At 39.2% G+C, this 23676-nt stretch overlaps 1 protein-coding gene across 1 annotated transcript in view; it reads left to right on the forward strand.

The window, feature by feature from the left end:
* The first annotated feature begins 11558 nt into the window (after positions 1 to 11558).
* LOC114662800 (BTB/POZ domain-containing protein 2) overlaps positions 11559 to 23676 on the forward strand; it is a 37304-nt gene continuing 25186 nt past the window's right edge. The window contains exon 1 of the mRNA XM_028816473.2: positions 11559 to 12230. Coding sequence (XP_028672306.2) covers positions 11686 to 12230 — 545 coding nt within the window. The 5' untranslated portion in view covers positions 11559 to 11685. The remainder of the gene's footprint in view (positions 12231 to 23676) is intronic.

Below are 23676 nucleotides of genomic sequence, written 5' to 3' on the forward strand. Positions count from 1 at the left end.
TTTGAAATTCAGTGAATATTGCTTTTTAAATAATGTTTCTGCAGTTCACTAAAAAGAGAAAGGATATCAAGCGACCTTGACATATTTCCTTATTTGTGGTGAATCTTTGTAAAGATGGCAAAACTAATTAAAAGAAAAATACATTACAAGTTTCTAAATGTGGGAAAGTAAATTCCTTATTTAGAAAAGCACATTCAATAGAAATGAGTGCTTAAGTGGTGTCAACTGCTTTAAAAGTGTCAAAAAGCAAAATCTTGAACTCTTCACTAATAATCTCATCATAATCAATGAAATTTAAAACTAAATGGACAAACTTTGAAATCTGTACACCGAGAACTCATTAGTAATCTGATTTATACCCATAACAATTAGTAAGTAAAGAAATGAGTTTCCAGTGATTTAAAAATGCGTCTTCATTTGACTGGGCAATTAATTTAGTACTATTCAATATAATTCCACTGTATGGTTCAATAAAAAAGTATTTGTTGCTAATCAGACTGGTGCAAAAACATACAGCAGCAGTATAGTAGGTGGAAAAACGACACAGGAGACACAAGTTACTAAACAAAGCAATAGAAATAAAAAATAAATAAACACCCAATAAATATGCATGTGCCAGATAAAACAAGTGACAATCAGACAATACTAATAACTGAGCTATAAATGGTCAGTAGCACTAAATCAATAATGCAAATTGATGGGTAGTGCACATACTTGCATAGTGAAGTCTTTGTCTTGTGTCAAACAGGTGACTGCATGTGAGTTAACAATGTAATGGCCAGCAAGTTAGAAACTGTGAGTCTGTTCATGTGATAGTGAATGTTAACAGATTGTTTCATGAATGGTAGAGGGGTCACACACTTTGATACTTGTGTGTTTGTGGGCTCTGAGACAATGAAAAGTGATCTGCTTTACCATTTCTTGTCAAACATGTTCTGTGTGATTGTCTCTTGGATCTGGTAATAAACTTAGCTGTTTTAACCACCCACTGCATGACCCTACTGTCTGACACATTGCAGCTGCCATTGGAGACAGTTATACAGTATATCTACTTTATCCTCTCTACTGTGCATCTGCAGAATTTATCTGTAGAAGTTCCAGAGAGACTGAATTTCCACTGCCTTCTCAAAAAAACAACAGGCACTGCTGAGCTTTTCTAACAAGACAGGTGGTGTTTGGAGACCATGACAGTTCCTCAGTGATTTAGACCCATAAGAACTTCAAACTTCTTACTCTTTCTATAACGATGTTCTTAATATCAATAGGTGCACTATACTCTGTTCAACTGCACCCAGTTGGGCCATATGGGCTTGCGTTCCCTGGATTAAGTGGTATTACAGGATTGATGGATGGATGGATGGACACTTTCTCATTTTGGCTGTCTATATCAGAGGTCTCCAACTCCAGTCCTGAAGGACTACAGTGGCTGCTGGTTTTCATTCTAACCTGTTTCTTAATTAGTGACCTGTTTTTGCTGCTAATTAATTTCTTTTGAATTAATTTTAATTGACTTGTTTTTTAAGATTTGTTCCTCTAAATTGCTTCATGTTTTTCTTAAATTGCATCCAAACAGAAAAGAAACATGAAGTGAATGAGCCAACAGAAGACTAACTAAGTCAGGGCCTCAGACTCCAACCAATTTCACTCCAACCAGTTCCTTAATTAGGCGCCAATTCTTGTTGTTAATTAAACCCGTTTTTTAATTCCATGGCTTGTTTCTGCTCTCATTGTGCAATAGCAGACATTTCTGAAATTGTTGATTTTCTATTTTGTTAAAATGCTTTGGGGACCTGAGCAAATCGACATTCCTGAGACCTTCACCTTTCTTTATTTTCAGATATTGTGTGATGGACACAGTTTGCTGGTCATATTTTGGCTCATTTTGTATCTCATTATTGTTTGGCAGCTAATTAAGGAAAAAGAAGCAATGAAAGGGTCTGTGTCTTCAAGAGCAAGTCGATTACAATTAATTCAAAAGAAGTTAATTAGCAGCAAAAACAGGTCACTGATTAAGGAAAGGGTTAGAATGAAAACCTGCAACCACTATGGTCCTCCAGGACTGGAGTTGGGGACCCCTGATCAATAAAATATATGCAGCATATTCACAAAACAATTACCAAAATACTACGAAAGAACAGATAATGTAGAATTAGCTAAATTTTGTCAGAGGGACTTTATTTTATTTATGGCATATTAAATGTTATGCAAGAAAATGTTAAGTTCTGCATGTAGGAAGTAAAAATATTAATTCTGATTACACAATGAGAGGTGTGAAATGTAAAAGTGTCCCTCATGAGAAGGAGCTAGTAGTCATTGTGGATTGATCACTATCTACATCAGGGGTCTCCAACACGTCGCTCGCAAGCTACCGGTAGCTCGCAACCCCTTTCCAAGTAGCTCGCCAAAGGGTTAATGAATCCTACATAACTTTGAAAACTTGATTAGGCAAATTAGGGGTGGGCGATCTTTCCAAAAAATCATCTCACGATCCTTTTAACACAAAATCACGATCCACAATCTGAACTGCAATCTATCTTTTCAATGTGGCATACACTTAAGAGAATATTCGGACTCAAACTCATCAAGACCTAAGTAACACTTTATTTTAAATATTAAACAAAGTTAAATTCAATTGTTCTCTTGTTCGCTAGCTAAGTGGAGTTAAGGAACACGCCCTGAAGCTGGCGAGTGAGTGAGGAAGGCCTCTCCCCTCGGCCCACTGTGTGTTTCTTGGATTCACGCAAATAAATCGGTACCGCAAGTGAATTGTGATACATAGCGCAATGAGAGAAGTTGCAAAATCAACCAGAATGTTCAAGCAAATTATAGAAAAAAACCCAATATAAATCTGTTAAGTACTTCTCTCGTGAAAAGCAGATAGACATACAGACAGACAGACATAGGATTTTATATATTATATATTAGTAAACCTTCAACATAATGTGCAGTTAAAGTCTCAACAGCGTTCTCAACATTTCTGGAGCTTTGTAGAGCCAGATAACTATAAGAATCTTCAGCAATCGGCTCTGAAAATGTCTGCTTTGTTTGGGTCTCCATACCTCTGTGAGTCTGACATGAATGTCATGCAATCAAAGTTCAGAGCAAGACTGACAGATGAATATTCAAATGACTCCATAAGAGTGAACCTCAGTGGCTCCACTCCACCGTACACCTCTCTTGTTGACTCCATGCAGTGCCAGTCATCTCACTAACTAAAAAACACATCACACATGCAACTGGACATGTGAATACTCTTGTGAAGTGAAACAGTGACACGGAACAAAATGACAAATGAATAAGTCATTTCTGAGTATTTGTAATTGCATTGTTTTGTTTTGACAGCATTCATGTTTTAATTCAATAGTATGAGATACACTAGAAAATGCATACAGACGTACAAAATGCACTTGCAGGTGAACTAAACATTTTTTGTGATGTTTTAATGCAAAATGTGAGTTGTGGACACCAATATTTTGTAAATGTTCAGGCAAAACAAGCTTATTCAGTTTGTTTGGGTTGAACTAAGCTGTGAGAATAAACATTAGAAAACATGAGTAGCTCTCGGCCATTTTCATTTTGTAAAAGTAGCTTTCAGGGGAAAAAAGGTTGGAGACCCCTGATCTACATCAAGACAGTATACAGAAGTTATCAAGAAAGTAAAGGGCATGTTAGGTTATATATCAAGATGCATGGAGTACAATTAAAATGAGGTTTGCTTAAGATATATACAGTGTATAATGCACTAGGGGGGCCTCACCTGGATTACTGTGTTCAGTTTTGTTCTCCATATTACACAAATAACATAGCAGCACTAGAGAACTTTCAGAGAAGAGAGTCTAGGCTGATTAGGACTGAGATGTTTGAGCTATGAGGGGACATTGAAGGAGCTGAACCTTCTCAGTTTAAGCAAATGAAGATTAAAAGGGGACATGCTTAACGTTTTTATAATGATAAAAGAAATTAGTACAGTAGATTCCAGATGTTACTTTAAAATAAATTCTGAACATGAAGAATACAGGGACTCAGTTGTAAAGTTGTTAAGGACATACTTTGCCCAAATGTTAGAATGTTTTTCTCCACACAAAGAGACACAGACAATAAATTACCAAGTAATGTGTTGGAGAGTAAGATTTAATGACCTTCAGATTGTGACTTGACAATCTGAAGGTCATTAATTTTAGACAATGAAGGTGAGTAGGAAGAACAACATAGTTGGGCTGAATGGCCTGTTCTCGTCTCAGCTTTTCTAACATTCTAATGAAATATTGTGCCAAAGCACAAATGTATCCATGGACTGAAGGTCATTGACAGGCTAAGGTTATTGAGCCCCTTTAGTCTCAGAGAAGGCTGTGCAGTGTCCTTATACAGAATCCTCAAAAGCACTGAGAAAGTTAATACAGCAGTGTTTTCAACAGTGAACTGGCACTTAAGGACACCTAGTGGAGACATGAGACTACAGTGAGGTACATAAATCTTTGAAGCACTTCATCACACAAAGGGTTATGGGAATCTCCATATGAATGTCAAGAGAAAAAAAATGTGACAACTTTCAAAATTATCTGCATGGGATATTGGTATTAGCAAACAAAACAAGCTCAATGGACTTAATGGTTTCTTCTCATTTGTCAAATTTGTTATGTTTTGTAAAACAAATAAGTATTAATCCATTAAAAGGAAGGAAGACACAGCACTTTACATTCTTTTTAAATTTTTTATGTCATGCCTTTGTTCAAATCAACTTAAAAACCACAAACACCACCAACATTTCGTCAGTCAGAGAACTGGCATGTGAAATGACTCATTGTCTGACAGTAAGTCAGTACTGAATGGTGAACCATCAATTTTACATTTTTTAAGTAACTTTAATACTAAGGATTACTACACAACATTTTCCATCTACAGTATGACTGTCTCCACATTTCAGCAGGTGAGGGGACTTGTTCAGGGTCACACACAATGCTGAATTGTTCCCGATATAAACAAATGTGTGTGTGGACCCACCAACGGCCTGCATCACATTTACCTTCCTGCATCCCCTTAATGGATGGACAGAGGATCACACTAATATCTGGGAAAAATATAAAGTATTATTAAAGCAAAAGTCGTATGTGCATTTGTGAATGCTCCCCTTTCGGGAAAAAGGGGCAACACTAATGAGAGTTTTGGTGTTTTTATTGTAGAAAATAAACAAAGGTTCTGGTTAAGTGCACATCCGCTGGCTAAGGTGTAGTCACCACATGAATGGAGAATGGGAAAAACCCCAACAAGCCAAAAGTACACAATTTATCACCTCTAGTCCTTGAGGATCATCTTTTTATGTTCATATATTACATGCCAATGTACTGATTTATTCAGTGCTACATACACCACTCTTCTCCCTCTCCCTATTATGCCCGTTTGAATAGCCATCTCCTGACTGCACCTTCAGTCCCCACGTTTACACTTGAACCCATGTCACAGTGTTGTTTTTGTACAATCATGCCCTGACGCCTTACAATCCTTCTTGTAAATGGTTGCTCATTCTGCCTAACCCAAACCCTTATTTTAGTTCTCCTCCCATTTCACTGTTAAATGGGAACCCATACCAACTCTTTGTACAGTGCCATTCTGATAATGACAGTGGTGTTTGCATCCTGTGATGCCAGCTTTTAAGTATTTTTGCATACTGAGAGCCAGGTGCCCTTTTTAGTCAACATTTGCCAGAGTCAGCATAATAGCCCACTGCAGCCTCATTTTCTAACTCCATCACTCTGCTCATCATGTAAACAGGAGACCACAGCTGGGTGCCAATGCTTTGCCAGCTTATACCTGGGTGCATATTTTAGCCCACTCCACAGTGCTGCTTTCACTCAAATATTCATCATTTTAGCCTGCTCTTCAGGTGTGCTCTTACGTGGGAGCCTATATTAATGGTTACCCAAATGTCTATTCTTAAACAGCTTTTACTGGGTGCTGTTCTTACCCCAGTTCTTTTTCACACTGCTCCTCAGTAGTTTCACAAGCAGGAGCCCATATTAATGTGTTGCATGTTGATTAACACATGGAAATAAAAATTTAACAGTACTCTGTACACAAGACAGTAATGACCCTATAAATCCATAAACCTATTAACTCAGCTTTGTTATTTATGTTCCCTTGGTTTACCCGGCACCTTCCTCCGTATGTTCTGGCATTGCCCTCCTGTTATCTCTGTTCTGCTTACATATAAGCAAGTTTCTGTTTTCCTTTCTGTCTGTAAACATCATTCTCATTTTTCAAACCCTACTTCCGTTGGACTTTTCAAAGCTCTCCATCAAATCTCAACAGCATGAACTGCCCTGTCTTGGCATTATAGCGGTTAAATTTCTTCTTCCCTGTGAATGGAAATCTTCCAAAGTATCTTTCTTTTGACAAACTAGGGGGCTTTGCCCCCTGCTCGCTTTCGCTCGCCAACCCCCCGTTTTTGTTTTTCCAAATACACACTTTTAAGATATTTTTTTTCTTTGAATTGTTGTTATTTCATTAGTTTCACTTTTATTTCAGAACTTCTGTAAAAACAATATTTGGAATCTTTCGAGTCCCAATGTGCTGAATCTTTTTGATAAGGTCAGTGAGACATGTTTTTAATGACTTTGTACCATAATTCAGGATAGGTTTCTCTGTTTGGAATTTCAGCACAGACAAAGTGATCTACATCATCAGCAGTGTGGGAGATGGCCGGTTGTTCATCCCGGCCAATATCCCCAGGCCGCTAGATGGAGCCCTCCCTGTAGCATGGAAGTGCCCCGAAGACCAGCAGGGAATTATGGACAATGGAGTTTTTATTCCCAACCCCGCTGGACACCGTGGGGCCCACCAGAGGACGCTGCAGGGAGGCTCAAGGACTTATACGTGCCCTATAACCCGGAAGTACATCATGATCACATGATCAGAAGGAACGATGTGCTTCCGGGTTGAAGAAAAGGACTTTTTATCTGACCCAAAAGTGGTAAGGAATCATGGACTGTAGGATGGGAAACATTTCCGGGTCAGGGAATATAAAAGGACTGTGGGAAAGCCCAGACGCTGAGCTGAGCTGGGAGGAAGGGTGGCGAAGTGTCTGGGAGAGAAGGAGTGATTATTGTTATTGATTATAGTGTATTTGTATGTGTAGTGTGGAGTGGAGGGTGCTTTGTGAACAGTGTTATTATAAAATAAATAATAATTATAGTTTTACCTGGTGTTTGGAGTAGTATCTGAGGGTTCAAGGGAGCTCTAGCGCCCCCTACTGCTACAGCAGTTAATCATTTTTTTTGCAAAGTAACCAATAAATGCATGTGAGGTAAACTCCGTTTTTGAAATTCTCTTGACTTAAACTTCAAAGCCTTACAAAATTTGCATACTTCTGACATATCACCAATGTCCATATATTCGATTTCTATTCGCCTTTTCGTTATTTCTCCGAGTAATAATTTATCTTTCTTTGCGCTAATGTGATGTTTACTTTCTTGGTTTTGAAACTGCCGTTTTTTTCTGCTTTCATATTCTGTATCTTGCTCTGCATGTATTTTGCACCTATGTTTTTTAACCTTTTTATGACGTTTTACTTTGTTTTTTACTCTGTCTTTTATTTCTGACCTCGCTTTATTCTGCTTTTGTTTCAATGACACCTGGTCCGTGATGATTATTTTCCCTTTTTCGAGTAATAATTTCCGTTCGTTTGCGCTACCGCGATCTTTACTTTCTTTAACTTTCTCCACATGTGTATCGCGCCAACGTTTTTTTTGAGCCTTTCGAATGCCATTGCTTTCATAATCTCCAACCTGTTCTGCATGTATATAGCGCCAAAGTCCGGATTGGACATTCTATTTTTTTCAATTCCACTTCCTCAAATGAGTGTCTCCTTAGAATTCCAAGAGCAAAACTTAAAAGAAGTGGTGAGGCGGCCTTCTGCTGTTATGCACCTAAGATCTGGAATAGCCTGCCAATAGGAATTTGCCAGGCTAATACAGTGGAGCACTTTAAAAAACTGCTAAAAACACATTATTTTAACATGGCCTTCTCATAACTTCACTTTAATTTAATCCTGATACTCTGTATATCCAATTCATTATAATAACTGTTCATGGTGGCTCTAAAATCTGTACTAACCCCTACTCTCTCTTCTGTTTCTTTTTCCGGTTTCTTTATGGTGGTGGCGCATCTACTCAAAGCACCGTGATGTTCCAATATTGATGGATTAAAAGCCAGAAGTCTGCATGACCATCATCATCAAGTCCTTCCGTGACAACCTTAAATACAAAGAGGACTATTTCATTTATGTTAGGTAGAATGCCCAGAGGGGACTGGGCGGTCTCGTGGCCTGGAACCCCTGCAGATTTTATTTTTTTCTCCAGCTGTCTGGAGTTTTTTTTTTTGTTTTTTCTGTCCTCCCTGGCCATCGGACCTTACTCTTATTCTATATTAACTAATGTTGTTCTATTTTAATTTCTTACTTTGTCTTTTATTTTTCTTTTCTTCATTATGTAAAGCACTTTGAGTTACTTTTTTGTATGAAAATGTGCTATATAAATGCTGTTGTTGTTGTAAACCTCTCCCCTCAGTTTCAGTCTTAAATGAGAGACCACAGTCCCTTCCATGCAGCTTTGCTCTCACCTAGCTACCCATATTATATCAGCTTTTATATGATCATCCATTCTAGTCATTTATGCAGTACTATGCTAATCCTGGAATCAATTTCCTCCACCTCTCAATGCTGCCCACCTACCCATAACTTCAGCAACACTTATCTTACAGTGCTGTTTTCTATCATGGTGCCCAACTCTGGTTAGTTTATATCTAAATACTTATTTTAGCCCACTTTTCAGTGCTGTTCTTACATGAATCCTCATTTTTCTTCCCTGCTCATACTGCTTCACCGTAAATGCCACTCTTACCTAGGTGCCCATTCTTCATCATCTCTTCCATCCCAACCCAGTCAGCAGTGCTGCTCTAATTTGGTGTATAGCTTTCCAAAATTTCACAAAACTGAGTGCCAGTATGAACAATGCTGTACATCCTCTCTCTGACACACTAACATTGAGAACTTTCAGCAGACAAATTATTCAGCAGAAGTGTGTCAGGAAATGTGACTGGGGCTCCTTCATAACAACAGCAATGAGCCTGCATAAGTCGCACTGTGATTGTCAAGTCAGAAGTTTTCTTTCTTTTTAATTTTCTTGCTTCTTAGTCATTCTGGGGTGTGTCAAGACCAAAGTGTGTGTGTATATTTATTTAGTTACTTATCTACTTAACAATCTACCTATTTATGTACTTATTTAAAGAGTTTCTGTAAAAAAGGCAATTTTCCCTCTGGGGACTAATAAAGTTCTATCTGTATATCTACCTACCTACCTACTTATTATATTGTGCCTTTCTTTTCTAGCTATCTATCTGTCTATCTATTATATAGTGCCTTTAATCTACAATCATGGCCGAAATTATCGGCACCCCTGGAATTTTCCCAGAAAATTACCATTTCTCCCAGAAAATTATTGCAATTACAAATGTTTTTGTATATACATGTTTATTTCCTTTATGTACATTGGAACAACACAAAAAAACAGAGAAAAAAAGCCAAATCTGACATCATGTCACACAGAACTCCAAAAATGTGCCGGACAAAATTATTGGCACCCTTTCAAAATTGTGGGTAAATAGCTTTATTTCAAGCATATGATGATTGTTTGAACTCACCTGTGGCAAGAAACAGGTGCTGGCAATATTTTTCAAGGATATAATAATATTTTAAATATAATATAAAATATATATATATATATATATATATATATATATATATATATATATATATATATATATATATATATATATTATAACTATTCCGGTTAATATAATAATATATTATATTTTTATAATATATTATAAAAATAATATTTTAAATATAATAATATTTTTCAAGGAAAATTCCAGGGGTGCCGATAATTTCGGCCATGACTGTATCTACCTAGCTTAGTGCATTCCCAAAGCATGTGGCCTATTAATACTAGAAAGAGATGGCAGTGCTTGCAGGTTGGATCTTGCCCTGGGTACATTTTGGACAATTTTAAACGAAATAAATGTGATTGATGGAAGATTTTAGTTGAAGTATGGTATGTAATGCTTGGCACATACAGAACTACAGTGTATTCTATGGATGCCCGAGTTCAGAGCAAAATGTGCGTTTATGTATTTATATATTTATCTATCTATTTACTTACTTACTTATCTACCTATTAATGTATTTAATTATTGAAAGAGCTTCTGTAGAAAGAGAAATTTCTCCATGGAGACGAATGAAGTTCTATCTATGTGCCCATCCAAATCCCAAATAAGTAGTAGCAAGTAAAGTATTACAAGTAAAAATGTTAGATTTGGATACACAATGGGAGGTCAGAAAATCGAAAGTACACCTTATGAGAAGAACTTAGGAGTTGTAGTGGACTCGACACAATAAACTGCCAGACAGTGTTCAGAAACAGCTAAGAAAGCTAACAGAATGTCAGGTTCTATAGTGCCTTGATGTGTAGAGTACAAGTCACAGGAGGTTCTGCATTATAACACACTGATGAGGCCTCATCTGGAATACTGTACAGTATATAGTTTTTGTCACCAGGCTACTAAAAGGACATAGCAGTGCTGGAAAAAGTCCAGAGAAAAGCAACTAGGCTGATTCCAGGACTACAGGGGATGAATTATAAGGAAATATTAAAAGAGATGAGCCATTTTAGTTTAAGCAAAAGTAGATTAGGAGGAGACATGATCGATATGTTTAAAATATGAAGGTAATTAGTGCAGTGGATTGAAACTGTGACTTTAAAATATGTTTATCAGGAACATGGGGGCACAGTTGCAAAACTTGTTAAGGGGAAATTTCGCCCAAAAATTAGGAAGTTTTTCTTTACACAGAGAATCACAGACACATGGAGTTGGTTGCCAGGTAGTGTGGTAGACAGTAGGACTTTCAAAGCTCAACTTGATGTTATTTTGAAAGAATTAAGTGGACAGGACTGGCAGGCTTTGTTGGGCTGAACGCCCTGTTCTCATCTAGATTGTTCTGAGGTTCTAATATTGTGAAGTGGGCGCCTTCTTCTTAGTGTTTTTTTTTTTTTGTTTTTTTTTTTACCACAGTCCTCATTTCTGGTCAGTTTACATCCAAGTATCCATTTTAGCCCACTTTGCAGTGCTGCTCTAACATGATTCCTTCTCTTTCTAACCTGTCCATACTGTTTAATCATAAGTGTCACTCGTACCTAGGAGCTTATTCTTCGTTCATCCATTCCAACGCTGTCAGCAGTAGTGCTGTCATCTGGTATATATAATTCCCAAACTTCACAATGCTGCCCGTCTACCCCAAACTGTTGTGTCACTTTTAATGGGGCACCCATTGTAACCTCATTTTAAAGTGCTAACTTTTTTTTTTTTTTTTTAACAGATTTGCCATTTGTTGCCGTGTTATACTCAAATGCCCATTTTAGCTCACTCTTTTGTGCTGCTCTCACCCTGATACAAGTCTTTCCCCAGTTTTACAATCCTGGCCATGTACCCGAAACTGCAGCGGCGCTTTCAATTGGGCACATTAACTTACAGCACTTCTCTCCAGTCGGGTATTCATCTTAACCGTCCAGCGTCGTTCTTGGCACCCATACACATTTAAGCCGTCTACGTCTTTAACGGCGGGGCGTCTTTTTTATGCCCACTTGGCACCCGGGCATCTTCACCCTGATGTGCTGTACAGTTACCCGAGGGCCAGTTCTGTTCCCCTCCACCCCCATGCGCTTCTGCTCCTGTCTGCCTCTCGTCTTGCAGCTCCCGCAATCCAAGATGGCTGCAGGAGGGAAAGGTGGCGGAGCTCCGTGTCTAAGCTTCACCACCCTGGGACCTCTCGGCAACGTCCTCCCAAGCAACAGCGCACAGCCCCCTGCAGCAGCGGCAGCAGCAGCAACCACTAGTGCTGCTGCCGGAGCGGCGGCCGCGGGGGGCTCGCACAGCGGACAGAACCCTCAGGCGTGCGCGGCTATGCCGGCGAGTCTGCCGCCCACTCCTCCTCCTCCAGCCCCGGCTCTCGTTCCGACTCCGGCCGCGGTGCTGGTATACAGAGAACCTGTTTACAACTGGCAGGCAACTAAGAGCACCGTCAAGGAGCGCTTCGCCTTTCTCTTTAACAACGAGGTACTCAGCGACGTGCACTTCCTGGTGGGCAAGGGCCTAGGAGTGCAACGCATCCCGGCGCACAGGTGAGCACAGCGCGGCCCGGGAGAAGCGTGAGTGCTGGGGTGGGGGGGACATGACGGGAGATCGAACGAGGAGGACAGGCTGAGTGTGGAGTCTTGACGCCGAAGTCACGGAGGTTCATGGTAGGCCTTCTCCGGACGCTCTATGCCAGGACAATACTTTTCATAATTCACACGTATAACATGCGGATACTTTAAACCGACCGTGGTGCTGCTGGTCAGTCAGACAGAGACGATGCCAGTCTCTGTTGGTATCGCCAGTGCATTTTCGTGCTTTGCTTGTCAGTGTTTGTAGTCGTAATGCCTGCAACGGGTAGTACAGTTTGAATGTCCTCCGTGTCTTTCCAGCTTGTGCATGTCAATCTTCCCAGGCTTTAATACGACTGGGTGTGTCGCTTCATTGGGGTAGCTTATGATGGTCCGATGCCAGTCCCAGTTGTTTTTTTTTGACAGCGGAGTCGCCAGTCTCTGTTGGCCTGAATGCCTTCTGTGTCTTTTATGTGCTGTCTCTTCCTATATTTTTGGTTTGAATGGCCTCTGTTTTTTTCCAAGACTGTGCATGCTAATCTATCCCAGTTTTAATTTCATATATTGGATCATTTTTATTGGGGACTTTCCTAAATGTCATGAGTGCCAGAACAGGATCATGCCTGCCCCTCCTGATTTTTGATAATGAAAGTGAATCTTGGTATTATGCCTTCTGTGTATTTTCTAGTTGTCTTGCCTAGTTGTACTAGCTTGTGATGCCTTCTTCTTAGGAACGTTGTTGTAATGACCTCTTGTGCTTTTTAGGAGGGCATATGCCAGGTTCTTTACTTTTATACTTATTTATTTACTTACTTAGCAGATGCTTTTATCCAAAGCAACTTACAAAATCAAGTAAACGTCAGTCTGGAGGAGTAGTCAGTTACAAATGTTATCACCACAAATGAAGAGTTCAGAAATGCATGCTTGGTACAATTTGTAGGTTCATATCCTAACACCAAATTAGACAAAGCAATTAACAATCAAGAGACTCTTCAAACACTTCTTAAACACAATAAGGGAGTCAGAATTTCGAGTAGAGGTAGGCAGCTTGTTCCATTATCTAGGAGCTAAAGTTTGAGATATAATGCCATGCAGTAGTGTCATCACCAGACACCATTTATCAACAGATCTGAGTGGTTGAGAAGGATAGGACCTCACAAGTGTCTCCATATAAATAGTTTCTGACCCACTGACTGCTCTGTAGACAAACATCAAGGATTTGAACTTAATTAATATGTGCCACTACAGAAAGCCAATGTAGTTATCGGAAGAGAGCGGTGACATGTGATTGAACACCAGACGTACCACTGCATTTTGAATTATCTGCAACGGCTTGCTGATGCTTGGCCATTACTCCTGGCAGCAGAGAGTTGCAGTAGTCCAAATGTGACAGTCTAGACCAGGAGTTGTGCTGCATACTCTGTCAGATACAGTCTGATTTTACGGATGCTGTGTGGAGTGAATCTGCAGGAAAGCAGCAGCATGGTCTCTGAAGGACAGCTGAACATCAATCACCACTTTAAGGTTGCCTACAGACTTGGTGGGTGTTAGCAATAATGAGCCAGACTGAATAGATGGATGAGCTGAAATAATAAGAAGGTCTGTCTTTGTCAGGTTGAGCTGGAGATAGTGTTCCAGGTTCTTTGAATTTGAATGGCCTGTGTTTAATTTAAGGGAGTATAGTATATGCCAATATATAGCCTACCCACCTTCAGCAGGTTCACTTCATAATAATGGCACCTCTGTGTCTAAAACAGAAGTTTTTTGGGTTTTGCAGAAGTCAAGATTCCGATCTTTCTTGAACAGCATACCTTTCTTGTCTTTTCAGCCTGTCACATCCTCTGTTGGACACCTTGTGTTTAATACCCTGTAGTTTTTTTTGAGAGATAGAATGCTAGTATTCCTGGACCTGAATATCTGCCGTGTGCATTAGGATCAATGTGACAGTCTCTTCAACCCTTTCTGCATAAGGGTTATTATATTTTACAGGGTAAGTTTGGTATTTTTCAATTCCAAGGTTATTTTTTCACAATCTTGAAATACATTAGTTAGCCACATGAAACTGAGTATTCTAAAGTGAAGCATACTTTATACATTTTAAAAAATACAGTAAGTAGCTCTCTAATATATTTTATAATGGAGCTAATGGGTTCTGGGAACCCATTTTGAAAAATAAGAACTTCTCAAAAATGTAGCAAAGGTTTCGATTTAGGAAAATATGAGGCATGCTTGTCACAACAAAACTGAACTGGAAAAAAATACTTTTATCATAAATTCTTTGTGCTATTTTCTCTGGGTAATTATGTGTTTCTTGCTTGTTTATCTGCTCTCTGCCGATGATGTAGATAGAGTTATGAGATCCAGCCCCCCAATCAGTACTGTTTTATTGTTCTCCTTTTTAACTCTTTGAGGGCTGTATTATTTTCCAAAAAACTCGGATGTCTGAAATGTATACAAAGCAATGGCTTCACACATAAATCAACATAAAACGCCTGTTGTTGCAGCCGTGGCTGCCGTCAGTGCCTATTTGCTGTTTCTGGCGGCAGCGGCTTGACGGCCAGCAGGAATGCACAGTGGGTCGGCTGCCTGTCTGTCTTTGTATGCCAGTAGCAGTGCAACACAATCTGGTTTGCACCTCTTGTCGTCGTAAGTGGCGGTTCCCCCCAGGTGAATGTTGCCCGAGGCGCATCAGCTACTTAAACGTGTCCGACACCACAATCAGCTGATGCTGGTACCTCACTTTTGTTTTTGATCTCCTTCAAAATCTGAGTCCGACAAGTCCCAGTCCATTGCAGTGATAATACGCAAAACGCCATCCACAGAGCATGTGTCTTTACGCATTCGCTTTGGTCTCTCACCAGATGTTGATGCCATTTTACTGCAGAGGTTGTCTGCTGTTCGCTAATTGCACTGTTAATTCAACAAAGCTAACTTTCTTTCAAACTAAAACATAACGGAGAGTTTTGTTGCTGTTTACAGCTGATTACTGACCTCTACACCTGAATTTTGACAAAAGTCAACATCCGCCCTGAAAGAGTTAATTCTGCAATTCTGTTTCTTCATCAGTTATGTTCAGTCACAGCTTATAATAACAGATGCATGCTAAAATCATAAGATTGTTTTTTCCTAAACATTGCTGACTTTTCGCCAATTACATTTTGTGTAGTTATTTTTACATAGCGTACAGAACAAGATTCACACCAAGTGGCAATGTGGTGAAACGAGCACATAGAAATTTATTTGTACAGATAACAATACATCTGAACTGAACTGATTACACTCAGTTGTATTTTTAATGAAAACCTTAGATTTTTGAAAGCACCTATATGTCATACTTTCTGTGGCATGTTGTGAGAATGCGCAATTAAAAAAAAAAAAAACTCAAGATTGAAAAGGCAGAGTGTGTGATAGAGCAGATTGAAGCACCACAAACCAATTATCTAATTTTTTAATGCATGATGAGTTGCTGTTGCTGAGGACGTTGTAATAAAAGAACCGAGGACATTTTTTTTGAGTGAGTAAACTCACTGATGCCAACCAAATCCATAAATATACGGGGTGAATGTGTAAACTCCATGCAGTCCCTGGCACTGTGAGATAGGAATGACAACCCTTTGCTACCACTATGCCTTTGTTAAAACATCTGTACTAAACGTCAGCCTAAATAAACGTAGGTGCTAATTCTAGTGAGTGTGTGCTCTCTTCAGGAATTGTTCTACATTGAGCTTTATACTTGCTTGGATAGGCTCCAGCTGCAACCCTGCCCTGGATAAGTGGGTTAGGAAGATGGATGGATGCCTGCCTATAATATCTTTGTAGTTCTTCTCAATGGATTGCATGCTACGTCTGTGCTCAAACTTCATGCGGCAAATTAATGTTTACCATGATTGTGAGGAAATGACTTTGACTTGAAAAATACCAAACTGATTGTTTAATTTCTTCTGTTTGTCTTCTATAGCAGTTCACAGTCTCGCCTGGTTTTTGACAGAAACTTGACACTTTTCCTCTGTGTATTGCAGTGTGCACCTGTTGATCTTGGCAGCCAAGTTCTCCCCTCTTTTTGTAAAGTTTATTTTAAAAGCCCGGGGTGTTTTTAATAGTTTGTGTCTAGTCATCTGGACTTCAGTGCACTTTTGGGATGTTACAAGTCATACATGCCACACACCTCTACCTTTGATACCTTAAGTTTGGTTGTTTTATTTTGGTGTCTTCTCTCTTTCTGTAATAAAACACGCCAATATCTCCTCCGTTTGCACAATACAGATACAAACCTTTTTGGTCTGAATGTGCATATCTGATACCAATGATGCAAGCATCTGTTAGATTTTCATAGTGAAGATGCCAGTCTTTGATTGAATGAGCATCCCTAGATCTTTTCAGAGCGTGCCTGCTGGTTTTTGCTACCTGCATTGTCCTCTATTGGATATTTTGATTTGAATTGCCCTTTGTATTTTTTCAGTTGAGGATGTCAGACCTACTGTTTTAGGACAGTAGTTCTCAAGTTCAGTCCTGGGGACCCCCGTGTGGCTGCAGGTTTATGTTTCATTTAGTTTCACATTGAGTAAGTCATTTTAACTTTTAATTGATCTCATTGTTCAATTAGTTTTCTTTTTTTATTTATCCTGTTGTGCATTCAGAAAAGCATATTAGTGTTAGACTTGCATTTATATAAAACTAGCAAAATACCCGCGCTTCGCAGCGGAGAAGTAGTGTGTTAAAGAGGTTATGAAAAAGTAAAGGAAACATTTTAAAAATAACGTAACATGATTGTCAATGTAATTGTGTTGTCATTGTTATGAGTGTTGCTGTCATATATATATACATATACACATATACACACACATATACACACATATACAGATATATTATATATACATATACACATATATTTTTTATATATATATTTTTTATATATATATATATATATATACACATACATACATACATATACACACATAGATGCACTTACAATAACATAGAAATCAATATAAACAACATTAACATCATTGTCATATGAGAAAATGAAGTAATATATAAGAAGCACATTTCATATAAATATAAATTATTAAACAGTAAAATCTTCTTCTATAATTTGCTACCGTGGCTTTTCGTTGGTCTGTCCAGGATTTTAAATCACATGTAGCTTGCAAACCATTTCACGTATTGACTTGAAATGTGGTACACATATAATACGTCACGTCTGCTATCCGCTTTATGGGTCATGAATGTATAACTGTTTTTATGTTTATTTTATTTTAGAATCAACTCCTATCTGCGCACACCAGGGCGGCCGTGGGCAGATGCGTATGGTGTATTCACTCCATGTTATCGTGCATTGCGCTGTCACTGGTATTTTGATAAAAGAATTTGAACAATATATAAGAAGCGTATAAATTATTAAACAGTAAAACATTAACATTTAAGAAGTAAAGTTACATTGAGTACTACTGCAGTGCCTTCGGGTATACCTCATTTTTTCTTTGCCCATTACATGCTTAAATGTATACATTTTTTGGTGTACCTACCCGAGAACACGCGACATATAACCGACCGTGGGAGAAGCATGGATTTTAAACACGCGTTGAGTTCATCTGCTGGTCTCCCTCGTGGAATAACTGGTAATGTTTGACTAAAATCTACAGCGAGTAAAACGACATTACCTCCTTTTTTTTTTTTACGATCTCTGAGATCTTGCTTTTTTCGGTTCAAGGCTTCATAAGCTCTTTTATGTTCAATGTTGTACTTAATAAGTACTAATTATCCCAAACCATCATCTTTGAATGTTGCAAGACTTTCGCCTTGTATGTAGATCGGGGTAATTACATTCATTGCATTCCTAGTCTGAATCACAATCTGATTGTATGGGTGGTTACCTGGCACTGTAGGGTTGCCACCCGTCCTTTAAAATACGGAATCGTGCCGCGTTTGAGAATGAAATTGCGCGTCCCGTTTTGAATCAATACTGGACGGGATTTATCCCGTATTTTTTTGGTCTTTTTTTTTTTAAAGCAGCGTCTCATGCAAATCATCCCACACGCATTTTATGAAGATGCCTCCTTTCCTACTTTTGATTGGGTAATACTTGATGTCATCGTTAGTTTGATTGGTGTTTTTAACTGTCCAGTGAGGAGGGCGTGTCTTTTAAGTACAGTCTGCAAAGTGTTGGCACTGAGATGTTGCGTCAGCGCCGTAGTTGAAGCCCCTAACGTTGCGGTCAGCAAGTCGGCTAACATCCGCCATGTGCCGTCTTTCAGTTGCGAGAAGCAGATCATAGAATGGTTGAAACTGTTGCCCCTAACGTTGCGCCACGGCGTGTGCTTCGTTTATACCTCGTGTCTTCTCATTAAACTTTTATCTCGCGAATATGTTATTGCAATCCGCAGCGGGAGCGTTTCTATAAACTTAATTTAAACTTACGTTTTACACCGTGCTTTGTTTCCCTTATGAACATGCTTGTATGCTTGACTTGCTCCGTTCTCAATTGTTTAATTAATTTTTTGCTCTTCGCTGTTTGCGGCTGTTCCTCCATTTCCCCGTACTTCGTTCTTTTATCTCGCGAATATGTTATTGCAATCCTTAACGGGAGCGTTTCAATAAACTGATTGAAAATAGTTTTGCATTTACCTTTTTAGTAAAAGGCGAGCTTTTAAGCCTGAGAAATCACCCCGTAAATGCACACGTTTAATTGGACATGTGTTAATATGTATGGTTACACAGTATTAAAAGACAGTGAACAACGTCAGTTACCTTTCTTCCCGCGTTTGATAAAAGGTGAGCTTTTAAGCCTGAGAAATCACCCCGTAAATACACACGTTTAATTGCACATGTGTTAATATGTATGCTCACACAGTATTAAAAGACAGTCAAAAATGAACGTCATTTACCTTCGTTCCCGCGTGTGACTCGTGCTGTAAATGTCTTCCTTGTTTTTAGTTCACGTGATTACGTAGGAGGCGTGATGACGCGATACGTGACTCCGCCTCCTCCATTACAGTGTATGGACAAAAAATATGTTCCAGTTATGACCATTACGCGTAGAATTTCGAAATGAAACCTGCCTAACTTTTGTAAGTAAGCTGTAAGGAATGAGCCTGCCAAATTTCAGCCTTCCACCTACACGGGAAGTTGGAGAATTAGTGATGAGTGAGTCAGTCAGTGAGTGAGTGAGTCAGTCAGTGAGGGCTTTGCCTTTTATTATTATAGATGAAGAAATATTTCTATTTCTTTTTGCCACTAGGGGGCTTTGCCCCTGCTCGCTTCGCTCACCAACCCCCTTGCCTGTGCTATGCACTAGTCTCTTTGCGGTTCTGCCGCTCACGTATGGGGATGTGGTTGTACAATTTAAACAGATTTTTATTTTCCTGGGAATTGTTACATATGCATAATAGAACTATTTTACATTACAGCGAGTAATTAACCATATTAAAAAAGAGTAAAACGTAATAATTTGAAAGTAAATTGTGTGTGATGTTGTGTTAGTTATTCGTACATGGCTTTGAAATTAACAAGTAAATACTTTTTAAACTTACACTTTTATTGTAAAACTTCAGTAAAAACAATTTTTTTAATTAAATTTTCATCAATATCGCATTGAATTTTGATTCTGTGTTTGGACTTTCATCGTGACAGCGCAACGTGTAACTGCCAGTGATTGAATTTCGTTTCTTTCTCTCAATTAAATAAAAAGACTTTTTCGAATGTTTGGCTCTGATATTTGTTAATTGTCTTTGCAAAAGCTATTCTAATGGGAAACTGTTAACATTTTAATATGAATGGCATATCAAGATCTCCTTTGTTGTGTAATGTTATCCGCAGAAGATGTACTACATTAACTTTCTTGGATACGTCCTCCTTTCTACAGTAATTTGTGTTGAGGAAGGCCGGACGGTGTTAACGGTTGTGGATATTCTTTGTGATATTATAAGTTGATGTTTTCATCTTCCGCACGATCACCACCAACTGTTTCAGCAGAGTCTATTGATATACAGTGCATCCGGAAAGCATTCACAGCGCATCACTTTTTCCACATTTTGTTATGTTACAGCCTTATTCCAAAATGGATTAAATTCATTTTTTTCCTCAGAATTCTACACACAACACCCCATAATGACAACGTGAAAAAAGTTTACTTGAGGTTTTTGCAAATTTATTAAAAATAAATCACATGTACATACGTGTTAACAGCCATTGCTCAATACTTTGTCGATGCACCTTTGGCAGCAATTACAGCCTCAAGTCTTGTTGAATATGATGCCACAAACTTGGCACGCCTATCCTTGGCCAATTTCGCCCATTCCTCTTTGCAGCACCTCTCAAGCTCCATCAGATTGGATGGGAAGCGTCAGTGCACAGCCATTTTAAGATCTCTCCAGAGATGTTCAATCGGATTCAAGCCTGGGCCACTCAAGGACATTCACAGAGTTGTCCTGAAGCCACTTCTTTGATATCTTGGCTGTGTGCTTAGGGTCGTTGTCCTGCTGAAAGATGAACCGTCGTCCCAGTCTGAGGTCAAGAGCGCTCTGGAGCAGGTTTTCATCCAGGATGTCTCTGTACATTGCTGCAGTCATCTTTCCCTTTATCCTGACTAGTCTCCCAGTTCCTGCCGCTGAAAAACATCCCCACAGCACGATTCTGCCACCACCATGCTTCACTGTAGGGATGGTATTGGCCTGGTGATGAGCGGTGTCTGCCACCACCATGCTTCACTGTAGGGGTGGTATTGGCCTGGTGATGAGCGGTGCCTGGTTTCCTCCAAACGTGACGCCTGGCATTCACACCAAAGAGTTCAATCTTTGTCTCATCAGACCAGAGAATTTTCTTTCTCATGGTCTGAGAGTCCTTCAGGTGCCTTTTGGCAAACTCCAGGCAGGCTGCCATGTGCCTTTTACTAAGGAGTGGCTTCCGTATGGCCACTCTACCATACAGGCCTGATTGGTGGATTGCTGCAGAGATGGTTGTCCTTCTGGAAGGTTCTCCTCTCTCTACAGAGGACCTCTGGAGCTGTGACAGAGTGGCCGGGCAGCTCTAGGAAGAGTCCTGGTGGTTTCGAACTTCTTCCACTTACGGATGGTGGAGGCCACTGTGCTCATTGCGACCTTCAAAGCAGCAGAAATTTTTCTGTAACCTTCCCCAGATTTGTGCCTCGAGACAATCCTGTCTCGGAGGTCTACAGACAATTCCTTTGACTTCATGCTTGGTTTGTGCTCTGACATGAACTGTCAACTGTGGGACCTTATATAGACAGGTGTGTGCCTTTCCAAATCATGTCCAATCAACTGAGTTTACCACAGGTGGACTCCAATTAAGCTGCAGAAACATCTCAAGGATGATCAGGGGAAACAGGATGCACCTGAGCTCAATTTTGAGCTTCATGGCAAAGGCTGTGAATACTTATGTACATGTGCTTTCTCAATTTTTTTCTTTAATAAATTTGCAAAAATCAAAAACTTTTTTCACATTGTCATTATGGGGTGTTGTGTGTAGAATTCTGAGGAAAAAAATGAATTTAATCCATTTTGGAATAAGGCTGTAACATAACAAAATGTGAAAAAAGTGATGCGCTGTAAATACTTTCTGGATGCACTGTACATTTAACCATTTTACTGGGTAACCGATCATCATTTTTGGCGTTAATTCGTTTGACTTCATCGTTTCTCGGTGCTAGGATTGCCCGTGTACTCATTTTTTCTGTTGATAAACCTTTGTGATGAAATTCTTCAATAAAATTTGGACATAATACGTCTTCATTAATTGGAAAAGTGAGGAAAACGTTAAAATTTATAAGAGCTGAGAGAGCAGAAATTGTGTCTGTCAAAAGCATTCACACGAATGAGAGGTGAGATTACCGTGTGCGTGGTTAAAAATGTTTGAAAGGAGGGCGTGACTTGAAAAAATTTCATGGCCAAGGTCTCAACTCGCGGGACGTGAAAAAATCTTCCAAAAAGTCTTGTCTTGTCGCCAAAAAAAATCTTGTCTTTTTACAGGATTTTTTTATTATAATAGAGAGATATGTTTCAATGCTTTACATTATCATTTTTTCCATTCACTTTTTCTGAGGAGTTTTGGTTATATATCTGGACACTGACAATAAATGAAAAGCATAGCAGTAACCAGGGCAAGCGACACTCACTGCTAAAGGGCAGCTATTCATTGTTACCCACTTGTGTACTTATTAGTAAATTAGCTGTCCCCTGTGGTTCCGCTCACGTAGTAGTGATACAGGACAGTGAGGAGGGCACCGCCCAGCTCTCTACTCCTGATGTCACGCTTCCCCCTCCCCTTGTCCCGCAGCCTCTGTCTCGGATTAGCTTGAATATATTGCTCCTGCAAGCGAACTGTAAAACTTAGAGAGATGAGAGAAGTTGCAAAATCAACCAGAATGTTCAAGCAAATTATAGAAAAAAAAACCCAATCTAAATCTGTTAAGTAGTTCTCTTGTTCGCTAGCTAGCGAAAGTAAGGTACACCACGCCAACCCCGAGTCTGGAGCGTGAGTGAGGAGGGCCCTGTCCCCCTCCCCTCGGCCCGCTGTGTGTCTCTCGGATTCGTGCAAATAAATCGGTACTGCAATCAAACAATGATACATAGAAGTCGCAAAATCAACCGGAATGTTCAAGCAAATTCTAGATAAAAACCCAATCTAATCCATTCAGTAGTTCTCTCTTGAAAAGCAGACAGACAGACGCTGGATTTTATAAATATAGAGATAATGTCATTAATAACAAGAAGTTTTTAAAGAGAACATAGCACCAAATAGCTTCTAAATTCCTGTTTCAATCAGTAAAATAAATCACCAAGTTGACAGTTATAAGTTGATACAAAAACACAAACTAGGAAAATAATATCTTGCTTAATTAATGTAGGAGACTAATTAAAAAAAACAAATTGATTGGAGTGAAAACCTGCAATGTTGTGGGTCTCCAGGAATGAACTGGAGAACCACTGGTTTAGAGCACTCTTGTTGTCATTTTAGGTAGTGAAGTCTAATACCTTGTAATTTTGTGGGGCACATATGGGTGATTTTTTTTAATGTCTGGTATGTATTTAAAGACGACAATGCAGGACACTTGAGATATTTGCCAGTTCATCTTGGTGTGAATGCTCTGTCTTTTTTTAGAATGTCTGTGCTGGTCTCTTGCTTCCTTGGATTTCCAAGTGTTTCATCTCATAGTTTCAATGCAGTCTATCCGTTGAAAAAAATATGCATGTCTGTCTTTGTTTCAATGTACTTTGTCTTTTTGGACATGATGGTGCTTTATAACAACAACAACAACAAAAAAAGATTTTGTGCTGGTTACTTCTGGTTTTGTTGGTAGTGAAGGTGCTGTTCACTTGGGTTTCTGTCCTTTACATTTACCAGTGATAAATCATTGGCATCTCCTGTAAGTAATGCCCTGGTTAAGGAATGACAAGCCCTTGTGTTT

The sequence above is a fragment of the Erpetoichthys calabaricus genome, chromosome 12 (genome assembly GCF_900747795.2).
Source record: "Erpetoichthys calabaricus chromosome 12, fErpCal1.3, whole genome shotgun sequence".
Classification (NCBI taxonomy): Eukaryota; Metazoa; Chordata; class Cladistia; order Polypteriformes; family Polypteridae; genus Erpetoichthys; species Erpetoichthys calabaricus.